The following is a 17,908-nucleotide window of genomic DNA, read 5'->3' on the forward strand; positions in this document are numbered from 1 at the left end:
ATTATGTTTCTATATAATTTAAAATCAATATATTTTTTATTCATATTTCAAAAGTTACAATTTAAATAACAATAGAAATTTTGTATGAGCCTAATTAATAACAGTTTTATAATTACTCTTTAAATCTAAATTAAAATAAAGCATATTTATGTACAAATATGCAAAAGTTAATACATATATAATTCGTTCTTTAAAATAGTATATAAATATGAAAGTTTGAGAATGTGAAAAATTCTTTCTAGAAATTACTATATGAGACTGTATATCTACTATTTGTGAGGACAAAAACTGAAGTTTTCAGAGTTAAATCTATTATTAATATTGTGTGAATGAATTAATGTACTTTAAAAGAAAAATAAAACCTATTAATGTTAATATAGAATTAATTTTTATTTATATAATGAAAATAATAAAATTAAAAATATATCGACAGTCGCATACAATGATTTATTGATACTTTTTCACTGTCTCTCTTTCGCCATAATGAAGGATCTGTAAGCAAAACTAATGCATTAAATTATTTAAGTTAATTTTTTAATTTTTCATTCCTAATTACATACTATTTGTGTATAATAAAAATATTTTTAAACACTTTTCCCTAAAAATTCATCATATTGTAAATATTAAATCAAATTTATTTAACAATTAATTAGTCTGATGTACTGATTACATTTATTTAATAATTAATGCGTTCATTAGCATTTATTAGTATATATATCATTTAAAATTTATTTTATTTTAATAATTCTTAGTAACTTAAAAATTCTTTGTTCTATCAACATAGAACTACAATTCTCTATTCTAAATCACTTTCATATAAAAAGTATATTCATGCTTTACCTTTTCAAATTAATTTTCATAGTTGTTTAAGAAACATTAAATTTTGGGTAAAATTAAAAATTTTTCAACTTGTATTTTAACTACATATATCGAATTTAGATATATATATTAATACAGTTCACTGTATTTACGAATATTGAGACATACATTTAAAAAGCTTTTTAATTTCTCTTAATTCTGTACTTTCTTTGGGAGCTATAAATTATTTAATATGTTTCAAAAATTATTTTGTGCTTACAAAATTACAAATGATTAAAAATAGTATATTATTTAATAAATATAAACAAATTTTATTTTGTAGTAGTATTGCTTACGATCTTTCTAAGATAATATTATATTTTCAGTAGCATATTTTCGACTTTTTTTAAGTGTCTTATCATTAGACACTAATATTATGTAATGTCTCAAAAGAAAAAATTAAAAAAGAAAAGTTCATTGCTTGCCTCTTACTTTTATGTCTATACTTTTTTTAATATTTGAAGAGGTATAAAATAAAAATTTAGGACAATTTTATTTTCGAAAATAAATTGATAAGTTAAATAAATTATAAAATTGTATTTTAATCTGAGAAAGTATCCTTTATTTTAAAAAATAGGCTGATAAGCTATTAATGAAATTATATTAAAAAAATTTTAATAAATACAAAGATTTAGAAAAATTTGTATCAGCATTTTAAGAAGGGTATTCTTTAAAAATAAAGGGATCTTATTTTGTGTACATTTTTATCATTGTGTTTATTATTTTCATTAAAGGAATTAAAATACATAAAAATTAAAAATAATAATTTACTTCTTTATAATAAATGTTTGACTTATTGAATGCATTGTATGTGGCACCATTATCACATAGAATTGACAAATGAAAAGAAAACTCATTATTAATCACAATGCAATTTCTGTTTAATGAGAAATAATTTCAATGATAAATTATATTATCATATACTGCCACTTTCAATATTAACTTTATATTTGATAGATGCTGAGATACAAGATTAAATTGTTTTGATTCCAAAAATTGCAGCAAATTAAAAAATGTATGCAGAAGTATAATATTTTATTTTTCATATCTAAAAAACTATTTCTATTTTAATTCTTCAAACTTAATATTATAGACTCAAGAATGTGAAAGTGGGTAAAGCAAATTAAAGTATATCTTTAAATAATATAAATTAGAGTTCATACATATAAACAATAGTGAAGAAAGTATCATTGATGTCTATATTACGTTCAAATGAAGCAATTGTTAGAAAGAATTTTCAAAAAAATAATTTATACAATTTTTAAAATTAATGATATTGCTATAAAAAAAAGTGTAGGATTCAAACTATTATTGTGTCAGTTAATTAAAACATACCCATATTGACAGTATAAATTAATATTTTATAATATCAAACAATGTCATGTAAAATATATATAAATTCGGATTATATAAGCATTTTATGCACTCATATAGACTTTGAAATACAAATTTTATTTATTCAATTATAAAATTAATTCATATAATTTAATCTTTGCCCTTAATGATAAGTACTTTTTTAAGTACTATGCTATTTCTGTTATTTCTGTTCTCGAAAAAAGAATGAAGAGTTAAATATTGGATTTTATTAAAAATTTTAAATATAATTAAGAAAATTTGCTAATTTACACAGATATCTGTAAATACATTTTAAAAAATGAAATTTTCATTCGATTTATTAGCATAATTTCAATAATAGAACAGTTTTATTTTTATAAATGGTAATGAATTATATGTTGAAGATATCTCTAATATTAGATATTTTAAATTAATCTTTGAAATAATCTATAAAATTATACTATAATTCTACTAAATTTACCTGAAGCCTATAACTCGGGTTTAGAAGAATTCTCATTATAACAATTATCCTGATGAAAAAATTTATTCACTTATTAAAAAATTCTGCATAATTTAAAATAATAATAAAAAAAGTTTTGAATATTTGAATATATAAATTTTTAAATTTAAATTGAAAATATAGGTTACAATAATTTATAATCGTATATAATTTATTTCTTTAAATATTGTAAAAATATATGTTCATATTTATATTTTTAGCAAAATTTACAAAGGTTAAAAAAAGTCTGCAATGAATCATGTATTTTAGTTTCAATATAAATTATTATTAATTATTTACGTATCTCTAGCCAAAAATGCATTGTATATGACATTGCCTTTGTGTCATACTCATTAAAATTGTATACACGTCCATGAATTACGCTTTAAGTTATGTAAATGTCAGATTCAACATAACAAGTTGATCTATTATGGAGGCTGCGAAGAATATCAAGTGATATAAAATGATGAATAAAAAATTGCCTCAACTAAAGTTGATAATCACATTAGAGAAATATTATTATATGAAAAGAGAATAATAATAAAGATGAAAATAAAAATTAAAAAAATTAATTTCTAAACTTGTAAAATGATTATGAAACATAAAATAACTATGTTTAAATCAAGTTGGTTAACAATTCAATAAGAACAATAGTATGAGTGAAAATAAGAATGAATGAAATTATGCATTATGAAAGTGATTTGTCGGTGAAGTGATAAGTTAATCATTAATGAATTATTAATTACATATGCACATGAATACTATTCAGTATATATTCTATAATTACGAAAATGTGACAGTAATTAAAGACATGCGTTATTTCATAAATACTGAAAACTACATCAAAGGTTTATTGCTCCCTTTGTCTCTATGAATAAAAACATCAACATTGTACAAACGAATTTTTTAATTAATTATAAAACCTCCTCTTTAGTATTTTATTAAACTAATATATTTTTATTATTCGACTCTAAATAGTTAATTTTTGAGATTTATATTTTTTAAATAAAAATTTAAGAAAGTACTACTGGAGTATAAATTAAATTAATAGCAATAAGTATATTTTAAAATCTTAACATAAATGAATATTATTCATATTAATAGTATTCTTTATTTTAATTATTTTTAAACTAATTCATTTATACTAAAATATATTTGGAAAAATGTATTATTTTATTTTACATAACCTCATAATATTTATTAAGCTAATAATATTTTTCTATCGATTTATTCAATCTACTATTTTCAATTTTAAACTATACAAGAATAATTAGATACTGTAAAATGTTCACAAAAAATTTTATTATAAAATTTGATCATCATTTATGTATAATTTATGTTATTAAATTTCAAATATTACACAGTGAATTAATACTAAGTATAAATATTTATTACATAGTGTATATATATTTGTATCAATTATATTAAACATTAAAACAAATTAGATTTAGTATGATAATGTATATAATATTAAAATACTTGCTGAAGCTCATTGCTTTATACTTGTAAGATTTTAATTTCATTTAGAATTATTTTTAATACAAGTAAAATTATTATTTTTTTGTTATTTACTTGTTAATAGTATAATTATGTTTAAGAACACAATAGAACACAATAGTAAAGATCTATTTATTTTTATTAAATACTTGTAGTGTATTATATTAATTAAAGATTATATTATTAAATAACTGAAAGAACATGTCTGTATAAAACTTATAAGATCACAAAGAAGCGATTGCATTTCGAAATAAAAGAATAATGTAAATGTAAATTGTAAATAAATATTTTTGAATGTAATCGAAGATTAATAATCATTTAATGAAATAAAAAAAGGAAATTATACTTTATTGTGTAAAAAAACTACCAAAATATCTAAATATAAATATAAATAATTTTCTATAAAGAAGTTTTATTTTTATTGTTACTATTTTAAAATTTTTAAATTGTTTGTTGTAATCAACTAAATAATTATTTATTTTGTTTAATTACAAAATTTGGATAAAATTTAAACCATGTACTGTGCATACATAAATTAAGTAAAACTGCTATAGTGCCTGCCTGTCAGAGTTGACCGTCATATACAACAAATAGAGAAATAACGACAATCGATTTTTACGCGCATGCGCTAAATCACTCTTCCATCATTGTCCATTGAATTCATCCGCGTTTCCGGAATGGCGTAGTTGTATCAATTCACGAAAGGATTTCGCTGCTGTCTCCTTCGTGTTTTATTCCAACATTTTAAGTCGTTTAGTGCTTCTATATTACTTACATTGATTTATTTCATTCGTTTATGCTTCAACGAAGTTTTTTCCATTAGTACGCGCGTCGAGAACTAATGTGTAAGTATTGTGATTTCATCATAGCTTTTACAATATTAGGAATAAGATAAATAAAGAAGGTGTTTTTCTTATATTCCCCCCCCCCCCTATTAATTACCATCGATTTTCGCTGATACTGCAGCGAATATACCCATATCATTTTAAACATAAACAGAAATATGTAATAACACAAAGTCATACACTCGCGCAAGAATTTGATCAAAATATTTCTTAGTTGTTTAAAGTGTTATTCATCAGATGAAATCCTAAAATTTTTCTAAATATACAAAATATAAAATCACCTGATTATTAGAGAAACTATACAAATTCAATTGAATGAAGAACTAAATGTATAGGGATCTGTAATTGAACTTCATTTAAGGGGGCTTTTCATTACTTATTTGAGGTGATGTCCATCTGAGAAGAAACCGCTTCCGCGAGAGCCATTTTGTATTCACTATACATAATGTCGGATTTTGTACCACTTATTTTGATTTCATATACCAATGCATTACTGTACTTTCTTTTATAATTGATTGAATATTGACCAGACGTATAATTATTCTTTAATTGCTCTCTTCAAATGTTTGTTTTTGTTTCCTGAAATACACATCTCGCGGGTCTGATTAAAAAAAATGGTGACTGGAGAAAAGCCCTGATGCGCTGCAATCGATTTTCCCCTGAAAAGACGAGAAACGTAAGAAAATCGTCAATCCATGTTGTATTCTTTATTTTCACGGTTTATATTTTTGTTTTCGAACCGCAAATATTTGTATTTGTTAGCAATTTTTCGCTGTGTAAAATAAATATACACATTATGTAATATATGTGATGTGGGTGTACAGTGTTTATGCATCTTTATACTTAATACACGTACACATATATTGCATATCCAAAGATTTCATAGGAATGGTGCGTGCATTCTTAATGTCACCTTTATCATTTCATTATTCATATCATATGTGAATAAATTGGTTCGCTCGCGTGTGTAGTGCGTGCGTGTGCGTATGTGTATGTAATTATAAAATTTTGTGAGTTCAATTTTTCATACAACTGAAGAAATAAAATAAAATAATCCATATAAATGTATAAAATGAGATATGCTGCATACATGTCACATACATACGTAAAGGATATTTAGAAATAAGATGAATTTATATAAATACATATTGTTAAAATAAATATTAGTCATTAATATCATAACTCTTGATTTATCAATATTGGAAATAATAGTAAAACAAATTATTCTCATTTCAATTATATTCATTAATCCTTATAAGTAAAATATAAGTACAGGCAAAATAGATAGTATATTAATTGGCAATGTTTAACTTTGTTTTAATTTTTATTTTTTAATGTTAACATAAATAGAACATTCATATATATATATTCCTGATTACATATAATCATTGTTTTATTTATTATTATGAAAGATTAATTATTTGTGTTTATTTTATTTTGTCTATATGTGTGGGATTATTGTTAAAACAGTTTCAAAATGTAATTTATCAGTAAATTTAAGAACTCGTAGTATTAATAATCTTATTTGAAAATTATTAATTATTTCTTTATATATTTTATATAAAATCACTTGAATAGCAATATTTAATTTTGTTTTGGAAGATAAATTCATTATTTTGGAAAAAAGTCTATCTGAAGTCCACAAATATTTTGTAAATGAAAATCTAATTGTATTTTGACAATAGCACATTAAACTTAATTTATTTATAACTTATTTTATTTTTAAATATATGTATCAAAATAATTTTATTTGTCTAAATACAAAAACATTTATACAGATAGATGTTAGAATACATATATATATATAAATTCCGAGGTATAATATCTAGTGTTTTAAACAACTGATTAATTATTAATTTCTCTGAAATATGCCAATTAACTTGTATAATATTAATATAATATTACCTGTACAATACAATTTTGACTTTATTAATAAGCTTTGTATAATTTTTTATTGACTAGCCAATATAGTTATAAAGAGTCTTAATTGATTGAGTATTTTTATTTAGAATTTTTCTAAAATACTATACAAAATAAATTAAAATACAACCAAATAAAATAAATTATTTTTATACTTTAATATTATGCATATCTCTAATTTGCTTACCACACAAATGCTGTAATTAATACAATTAATTGTATTAACATTTAAATAAATACCATCACAAAGAAATTAAATTAGTATATTATTAAAACATTTATATTACTTTACATTCAAATTCATATTTTCTTTAATGGTCATTTACTCTTTATTTAACATCCCTTCAAATTAAATATAATGTATTACTGTACATATAACAAAAATATTTTTTTCTTGATATTAAATAGCTTGTAGCCAAAAGGACATCTTTTAATAAATCATCAACAATGCGCTAGCTAACAGAAATTATAGCTAGAATTATTGGAAAATAAAAAAATTATGCAAAACTGGAATCAATGGCCGGTACCATCTGGTACAGTTTCGGCTGCTATGCCTCCACCACCAACAGGATATACTGCACCGGGCACTGATCCTATGGCAACAATGCAAGCATATATGCAATATTATAATCAGCCAGTAAGTAAAATAAATTTATGAAATTCTTTATCATACTAAAAATTCAGTAATTCTCTAGTATATATTTTATAATTTTATTTTTTTATTTTCATTTTATTCCATTTTATCATTACATTAAATCCAGTTTCTGTATTAAATTCAGTTTTTAAAAATTAGTATTAATGATTTAATCTTACATAAATTATTTTTTAATACTATAGAATTTAAACCTAATTTTTTTTTAATTGCAATTTAAAAATGCAGTAACAATTTATTTTTATACTTTAATACATAATTTGAAAGTAGGTATTGTGTAAAAATATTATTTAGTAATATTTTAGCGTATAGAAACCATTTTAACTTATTGAAAATTTATATTATCAAATAAAAGTAATCTATTTTATTAAATTAGTTTTATTTTCCGTAAATTAAGAATACTTTAATTTTTTTAGAATTTTATAAACGAAGTAATGAAAATGTTTTTTAAATAAATGACGTATTTTAGATATTGTTAATGAAATACCTTATCTTAAGATAATAAATTAAAGTTTATTTTATATTTATAATACTTACAATAATTGTAAAATTAATTACTTTTATACTTTTGAAATTCTTTAATATCTATATAATTAATGTACTTTATTTAATCAGGCTCCAAGTGGTTACACCCCAGAACAGTGGTCAGCTGCTCAACAGCAGAACTGGGCTCAATGGCAACAATGGCAGCAACAATATCAGCAATGGCAGGCACAATATGGTGAAAAGGTATAAGAAAATGTATATCTATAAGTTCATTAACAGTGGTTAATTGGAAAATTTGAAAAACAAAAATATATGGACTATTTTCATTTATTTTTCACTATGGTCTATTGTAAAACAATAATTATAAGCATGACATAATTTATTAAAAGAATTTTAATTCAATACTTCAATTTTGTATTGTAAACAAAAAGGTTAAAACTTTTAGTCATATTAGATATTATTTCTTTATAAATTTATTTTAGTATCAAGAAACTATGAAACAATATGGTGTAACTGGTCAACAAGCTCCACCATTACCATTAACATCACAACCACCTCCTCCTCCACCTAAAGATGACAAACCACCATTACCACCAAGTGGTAATATAAGTGTATATGGATATAGCACTGGTGCACCACCTGTAAGTACCAACTTTTAGTTTAGTCATTAATTTTGTTAGATTAATATTTATTATAAATAATATTTTTAAAATATATGATATTTTACATAATAAAGTTAAAGAAATTTTTTTTATTCAGGAGATGTAAATATTATATTCCAAATATACATTATAATTTATATGTAGTAGTTATATTTAACTAAAACATAAACAATCTTATACTTATAAAGTTTATTCTTCTCTTAGCCTCCACCAGCAACTAGTAATGTTGCAGGCATAAAACGAGCATCTGGCTCTGAAACAGAAGTAGAGAGTGCAAAGAAGATAAAAGAGAGCGACGAAGAACTCAGCGAGGCTGAGAAAACCTTTGATGCACAGTTCAAACAATGGGAAGAGAAATTTAATACATGGAAACTTCAAAATGCTAACCATCCTGATAAAGTAAGTGTTTCATTTTCATTGAAAAATTTAATTAGGTTAATAGAATATTCTTAGTTTTGCAAACATATTTTTATGCATTTTGTTGAGCATATTTTATATACAAGAAAATGTTAATTATAATATAATGCTGCTTTTGTAATTAATAATTATTTTATATGTTAAAATTTTAAAGGTAAAAAATATATTAAATAAATCATTAATTTTATTATTCTTAAACTAAAACTCAATAAAACGATTATACTTCTAAGAAAACTTGTATAAGCTTATATAACATAATATTGTACAATAATTGTACATATAAAATAAAGATTTTTATGTAATGATATATACTAATGAAAGAAAAATATATGGCAAGTATGCTTTTTGTGTTTTATGTTTTAATTATATTGACAATACAGCATTTACTTTTCCAATATCTAGACATCTAGACAGACAAAAAATAATTATTGATCAAATTTATTAAATAATGGTTATAAACTCAATTTGCTATTTTTATAATTTTATTTCTGGGTTGTAATAATATAAAAATTTAATTTTATATTTGACCCTGTAATGTTTTATTGAAAAGACTTGATTTTAACAAAAGTATTGCATTTTCATTATAATAGAATTGTAGCATGGAATTTTTCAATATATTACATGCAATAATTCTATAGTTTTTGAATGCTCTATCATTCTGTGATTATATAATTGTAACATTTTGTTAAAGTATGTATTTTTGTGATGCAAGAAATATATATCTATGTAATAAAAATGATAAATGAAAATTTAGTGATTACTTAGATTATAATAATAGATCATTAAATGATCAATCAGTATATAATTATTCTCTATTGATTATATAAAACTCAATTATAAATACAATTATATATAAAATTATAAAATCTTATACAAAATATTGTAAATACACATTACAAATGAAGAAAATTATCACTAGTCTAATCAATATAATATACATATACAAATAATTTGCTATATTATTCGATAAAGTTTGTATTATACAAAAAAGGTTTAAATACTTAAAAATTCTTTTTGTAATTTATTTAAATAAAACTTTAATCCTAATAACATAAACTCAAATTGAACAAATTGAAAACGATATTTATAAATATAATTTTACAAAGTGTAATTTATTAATAGTGTAAATATACTTCGTAATGACAAAATTTGTATTAATAAAAATTAATGTTCAAGCTAGATATATTTCAGAATTTGCATTGGTTTCCATTTAATATAAAAAATAATATACATAAAAAATCAATAAAGAATATATTTTTTTTACAAAATGGAAATACCAAATATTTATAAGATTACAAAAACTAAATTTCATTATTCACTATACTTTTTTTACGCTTTGGTAAATAAGTTTCAGTTTCATCTAGTAATAATAAATCTCATATATCTATATAATTAAAATATGAAAATTATTTTTAATATTTACTTACATATTTCATATACGATTTGGTATTAATTTTAAAATATTCTACATTTAGAATATGATACGAATTGGGTATCAATTAAAACCTATAATTGCAGTTTTAGAAAATCAATGTATATATAATACAATTTAGGTAATAATAATTTTCTAATAAATAATAAAACCTTTTTTTTCATGTGTATTGTTATGCTTATTTATCACTAATCTAATATATTTATCATATTCTACTTAAATTTCAACCAAGTTTAAATAATAGTAATTAATATAATAGTTAATATAATAAAAAATACGCAACATACTATTGAAAAATTATTTTATATCTGCACCTAAGGTAAAAACAAATTAATATCTTTTCCTTTAAAAGTTAAATGATAGTTTTATTTATAAATTATCTGATAAAATGAGTATATCATTATGTGAAAATCATTTACGTTCTTATAAATCAATAATTTTATTCAAAAATAAAGAAAAGAAAACACAAAAATAAATAAAAATGATTCTATTATAGAAATGATTGATAACAAATTTTAAATTAGAAAATGTATTATAACCGTAAAATTTTACTTACACAAAGTATTATTTTTATCACAGTAAATATATGATAAAATATAAAACTTTTTGAAAATTACTCTATTTTGAACTGTAGAAAATGAATTTTTAATTATATAAATATATCTAAATTATTATCAAACATATAAATAAATTATTTTAAACATGTTTAATGTAAACTAAAGTTGTTATAAAAGTTATAATATTACAGATAATCTTATTATCAACAGTTTTCTTATGTCATTTATTGTAAAAAATATATATTTAAAATTTCAGATTGATAATGTCAATACATATAGTAATTTTTGTTGAAAGCTTCTTTTTCATTTATTAAGCCAAAAATTTAGGAATAGCAAGAAAAAATCTAAATTAATAATTAATGATGAATCGGTATTTTGTCTAGCCAAGAAATCTGAAAGATGATTGAATGTTTATGATTTTTATAATACATTGTCATTTAATTTCGAAATATATTCATGGATCTTAATCTTCTAAATTTATTTAAATTTGTCTTCAGTAAAAATGTGAAGATTTAAAATAATATTAAAACATTTACAAGAAATTTTACTTTTAAATTTTACTTTTAAAATTTGCTCTTCACATAATGTTTAAAATATAAGTTTAGCAGTAATAATATATGATTAAGTCAAAGAATAATATTCTGTGCTTTTTTATTAGTTTATAAAATAAAATTAAGCTTCATAATAAATGTTATCTTATCAAAACAGTTGTATTCCCATTTTAAACTGAAATTCTTTACTTCAAAAGGAATATTTTTCAATAATATACTCATTTATAATAATTCGAAGTGATAAAACTTGATTGATAATATATAATTTTTAAATATTTAAATATACATGTAATGCAAAATATTAAATACTTCTAAATTACTTATTCAAAGTAACGAATGAAACTCTATAATTCAATGAAAATAATGTCATTGTATAATAATTGCTATAATAATTACTGAAATTAATTTAACATTAAAAAGTAGTATTCTATTAATTTTAAAAATCTAATGTTAAATATTAATAATAGAATAAAAAATATCGTAGCATTGTAAACTTAAATATTACACTCACTATATCAGTAAATATTTAATATAATAAATATTCAAAAAATATTTAAAATATATATTTAATAATATATATTTTAGTTGGTATGTATTTTAATAGAAAAATAGTGTTTTTATAGGTACTTTCTTTATTTTATAAATTTTTAATTTAATTGTATTTTTAGAAATATTTATATTATTCAATCTGGAATTTAAATAAGTAATGTAAGTCATTAGAATTTGAATATAATAAAAATAGCATACTTTACTTTATCAATAGTTCATTAAAAATATTATCTTAGAAAAACTATTATAAAAACTATTTCTAATAAATTAAAAATATTAGTATTATTTATTAGAATAATTAGTTTATAATATTGTAAATTTTACTTGTTTGAATCAATAATGAAATCGAGTACATATTGAACCATTATTAGAAAATTATTAAAATTTATAAATACCAAATTAAATTATATTATGTTGATCAAATTATTACATAATCACTTTTCTATTAGTTTATATACAAATGTTGAAAAATGACACATCTAAATAATATTTGACTAATAATGAAATAAATAATATTGTGCATTCTTATTTAAGTAATAAATATGAACTTTGTAATATTATGATGAATAAAAGAATCTAGTTAACTTAATGTTACAAGAATATAAACAAATATTTCAATTTTATTTCCAAATGAGATCAAATAATTAGGTAATTAATATAATAATTTTATTAATTCTTTATTTTTAAAAATTCAACGACGTAATTATAAATTTTCATACAAATTTTTGTAATATATTTTAAGATAATTTATAAATAAAATATATTTATAAATATTTTCCAATTACAATAGCAGTCATATAAATTGTGGTTATATGTAGTTAAGAATCTGAAAAACTTTGAAAAAATAATTTTGTTGAGAAATATAAAGAAAATCGAGAATTTATAATTTGATATATGTATAGAAACAGATGTTTTTTCAACCAAAATTAATTAATCTTTAAAATAATGATTTGTTATATAAATTGAAAAAAAATTTATATAATAAAAGAACATACAAGAATCAATATTTTTAAACTGAAAAGTAATTTTTAGAAGAATTTCTTGAAAAACTTATTTTATATAATTACTTTTGTTTAAATATATGCACACCATAAAATTTTTTTATGTTTGTCTATTCTTGAATTAAGTAATTAAACATTATGTTTCTAAATAACTTACTAAAAAAATTTTCTTGAATTATAAATGATAATAATTGTCAATTAATTTTGAAGAACAAAAGTTCAGCTTTTTATGTAAGCAATGTGTATTGAGCTGTTTATACATTTTTAGAATTTATTTTAAAATCGTTTATAGGTAGAAGAATATTAAATATTAGAATAATACTAATTTTTTTAAGTTTTAAGAAGTACTTTGAAATATAGATGAAAAAAAATAATTTAATTTCACCAGTATTTATTCTTTTAATGAAAATGCATTAAATAAGCTTCTATTTCGAAGTATAAAAAATTTTATTCATATAATTTATCTTGAACCTACTAATTTCAAAATTTTCCACTGTTAAGAAAAATCCAAAAATGTCATTAAATTAAAAAATGTAAAATTAGCGATTAAGTTACATTATATCTATTTAATCCTTCACATTCCTCTGACATCATGCTCCCATTTTCCATATTCTAGACTCAATATAAACAGTACGAAGCTAAATGGACATCTTGGCGAGAAAAATTAATTGAACGCCGTGAACAAATGCGTCGAAAGCGTGAACAGCAGAAGCTTGCAGCAGCCGCTAAAGCCGAAGCAGAGAAGAAGGATATGCCAGGTGGTGATAAGATATTAAACATCCTGTCTAGCACCGAGAATCAGGGACTTATTAATAACTTATTAGGAATCGGTAAAACTCTGGGTTTGACAACGAAACAAGATCACGCTACAATCACGTCTACAGCAGCTACAGTTCCAATTGCTCCAACAATTCCTATACAGCAGCAACCAATGGTGCCTCCACAAGTCGCTATGGCACCAATGATGCAACCTGATATGAGTCAAGCATGGGCTCAATGGAATCAGTATAATCCGGCAATGAATACAAGTATGCCTCCTATGGGTCAACCAATACCGACCCAAATTCCCCAGTATAGTATGCAACATATACCAATGACTGGGCCACCGCCACATCAAATTCCACCACCTAATTTTTCTCAGCCACCACCTGGATTTCCACCTGCAAATTTTTCTCAACCGCCACCCGGATACTCTCAACCTCCACCCCCATTAAATACGAATCCACCACCCCCTCCTGTATCTCAGCCTCCTATTAATATCAATATTCAACAATTGAGTAAATGTCCACCACCAAATTTATTGGGAACAGGCTTTGTCAACAATCAGTCAAATCAACAAAGGGGCCTTGGTAAAGACAGCAATCAGTTTCGACAAGGGTCAAATGAAGATAACCAGAGTAGTAACTTCAATAATAGAGGGAATTGGAACAATAGAGGAAATAGAAACAATTTCAATCAAGGAAATAGAAATAATTATAATCAAGGCAATCCAAATGATTTTAATAAAGGAAATGATGATAATGATAAATTTGGTGGATCAAATAAAGGTGGGACTTTTGGAAGAGGCAGTCAAGATAATTACAATAATGATAATAATTATGAAAATTGTAATGATGATTATAATAAGTTTAATTTTAATAATTTCGGCAACAAAGATAACAATAGATTTATAAATAGGCAGCAACCTAGTAATCAACAGCAATCAGAAGATAATATGCCTCCAGAATTAAAAAAACTCATGGCAAAACGAAAAGCTGTTACAGATGTTTTTAAACCAAGTAGTGGAAATTTTGGTATGGACTCGTCTTCTAATACAAGTTCACTTAGTGAAAGTTTCAAAAAAGTTTCAGGAGATAAAGTATTTGGAAAAGGTGTTAACTTCAGAGACGAAAAGTTTGGATCGAAGTTTCGGGGAGGTGGTGGATTTGATCCCCCGGATGATTTAGGTGGTGTAATACGAGGCAAGTTTGGTCAAGATATAAGAGGATCAAATGATTTTGGAAATGATGGTTCTAATAATTTTGGGAACAGAGGTTCTACTAATAATTTTGGAACTAGAGGACCAAACGATTTTAGTAATACTAATTCAAATAATTTTGGAACTAGGATATCAAATAATTTCGAAAATAGAAATCTCAATGAATTTGGAAATCGTGTTCCAAATAATTTTGTAAACAAAGGTCTTAATTTCGGAAATTTTGGAAATCGAGTTCCAAATAATGATTTCGTAAATAAAGAAAGTTCCGAAAATCAAGATTTAACTGAATTATCGAATCAAGTTCCACCTGATCCATCAAATTTTCATGATCAGATTGTTATATTTGGAAATAGCGAAAATACAGATAAAGATCTGAATAAAAAATCCAATTCATCTGATAAACCTTTGGATTTTGAAAATTCTAATAATCAACTGTTATCATCTAATAATTATGATAATAGTAAAGAAGGACCTTTGGATAATTTTAATAATACATCAGGACAGAAAGAATTTTCGTTTGTAGATGGTAAAGAATCTAATGATTTTGTACAGAACAAAAATTCTGGATCCAAGGAAATCAATCAAATGCCACCAAATTTTGATGTACCACCTCCATCATTAAAAATTGAATCTGATTATACTACTGATAATATTGCTGAATTTCAATGCTCAGATCAATCACTTAATCCACATAAACAAAAACTTGAAAACGCCGAAAATGAGCAACAATTTGATACTATCACAAATGAGCAACAATTGGATAACGCTATTGATAAAAATATTCCACTTATTGAGAAGGATATATCATTTGTAGACCCTATTGAACTGAAAATTTCTGACAAACAAGATAGCTCAGATGTTATTGAATCAATTGAAGCAATCAATCCTATGATAGATGAATCTGCTTGGATTCCATGTGAAAATGAGTTAAAATCCAATGGTGAAACCATAACAGTTCAAATTCCAACCGAAGGTGATAGTAATGCTAATCCAAATGAGCAATTGAAGGAGATATCTGCTGATCAAGACATTAAACAAAACAACGACTTTGATGCTGATATTCAACAACAAAAGTCCGATACACTTCCTTTTATGGGAGCAGAGGATCCCAAAGCAGAAGATATGAATTTACAACCGCCTCCAGAACAACCGAATGTGGCAATTATCACAACTTTAGAGGAGCCTCCAACGCCATCTTTCACCGATGAAATTTCTGAGGAAGGTAATTTCGAAAATAAAAATTCTGATAAAAAATTTCAGCATCCACCACCTCGGGATGATTTCAACAATGGCAATCTTAATGATGGATCATTTAATGCACCAGCTTGTCAAACTGGTAATTTTGGGCGGCAAGAACCATCGTTTAAATCTGGCCAATTCAATACTGCTCCACCACCATTCGGTCAACGCGGAAATTTTAACCAGCCACCACCTGGACCATCAAATTCAAAATCAACTATTCCATCTCTTCTAACTTTAAAAATCGATCCTCCCCCAATGATGTTGATGCCTTCTCGATCAGGTCTATCTGATGATGATCAATTTGATTCAGATGATCAATTTCCACATAATAAATCATTCGATGCAGATGTGCCACAATCGAATCTTGATAATAATTTTGGTTCTGGACCTTTTGGGTTTAACAAGCCACCCCCGTTTAATACAGATGGATCTGTAGATAAGGATAGGAACTTTAGCCCTGGGCCATTTGGACCTAGTAAATCTTTATTTAATAAAGATGGATCGATAGATAAAGATAGAAACTTTAGTCCTAATTCTTTTGGGTCAAACAAGTTTACATTTGGTAAAGATGGTACAGTTGGTATTGAAAGAAACTTTGCTTCCGGCACGTTTGGATCAAGTAAATCTCAGTTCGGTAAAGATGGGCCAGTAGATAAAGATAGAAATTTTAGTTCCAGCCCATTTGGATCTAAAAAATCTCCATTTGGTGAAGATGGACCTTTAGATAAAGAGAGAAACTTTGGACCATCAGGACCTAATAAATTCCCTTTTGTTCAAGAGGGGTCTATAGGTAACGATCGAAATTTCGGCCCAGGTTCATTTGGCTTTAATAAATCCACATGCAGTCAAGATGGGCTAATGGAAAGGGATAGAAATTTTCGATCAGGACTATATGGGCCTAATAAACCCTTAATTGGTAAGGATGGGTTATTATTAAACAAAGGGAGAAATTTTGGTCCTCTTGGTCCATTTGGAGCAAATAGACTCCTCGGAAAAGATGGACCTCTTAATATAGATACAAACTTTGGCTCTGGATTGAATAATATTTCCCCAAGTAATGACTTACCTATAGATGATGGCAAAAATATTGGTCCTGGACTTCTAGGTGTAGTGCCTAATTTATTAGGCTCTAACCCTAGACTTAATGAATTATCATCCATAGATACTAATTTTTGTGCTGAATCTAATCATCAGTGTGATGATTTTTCATCAATGTTTAATGATGGGAAAAATAATTTGAATGAAGATTTCGTTAATCACAATGATCCTTCAAATAATAGCGGGCAATCTGATTTGGAAATCGAAAAAAATTTTAATATTGATTCTGATAATAGTCCATTTAGCAAAAATTTGAAAGGGACAGGTTTTTCTGATGGGTCTATGGATATAGATAATAGAAGCTTTGGACATGGTCAATTTAGTAGTAC

General features: G+C 23.8%; 1 protein-coding gene across 1 annotated transcript in view; it reads left to right on the forward strand.

The window, feature by feature from the left end:
* The first annotated feature begins 7,363 nt into the window (after positions 1 to 7,363).
* LOC105364238 (putative uncharacterized protein DDB_G0282133) overlaps positions 7,364 to 17,908 on the forward strand; it is a 19,544-nt gene continuing 8,999 nt past the window's right edge. The window contains exons 1-5 of the mRNA XM_011502128.1: positions 7,364 to 7,591; positions 8,222 to 8,335; positions 8,575 to 8,733; positions 8,959 to 9,153; positions 13,878 to 17,908. The exon at positions 13,878 to 17,908 is cut by the window's right edge and continues 625 nt beyond it. Of these exons, the coding sequence (XP_011500430.1) occupies positions 7,454 to 7,591; positions 8,222 to 8,335; positions 8,575 to 8,733; positions 8,959 to 9,153; positions 13,878 to 17,908 (4,637 nt within the window). The 5' untranslated portion in view covers positions 7,364 to 7,453. The remainder of the gene's footprint in view (positions 7,592 to 8,221; positions 8,336 to 8,574; positions 8,734 to 8,958; positions 9,154 to 13,877) is intronic.

This window comes from Ceratosolen solmsi, unplaced genomic scaffold, assembly GCF_000503995.2.
Source record: "Ceratosolen solmsi marchali unplaced genomic scaffold, CerSol_1.0 scaffold10, whole genome shotgun sequence".
Classification (NCBI taxonomy): Eukaryota; Metazoa; Arthropoda; class Insecta; order Hymenoptera; family Agaonidae; genus Ceratosolen; species Ceratosolen solmsi.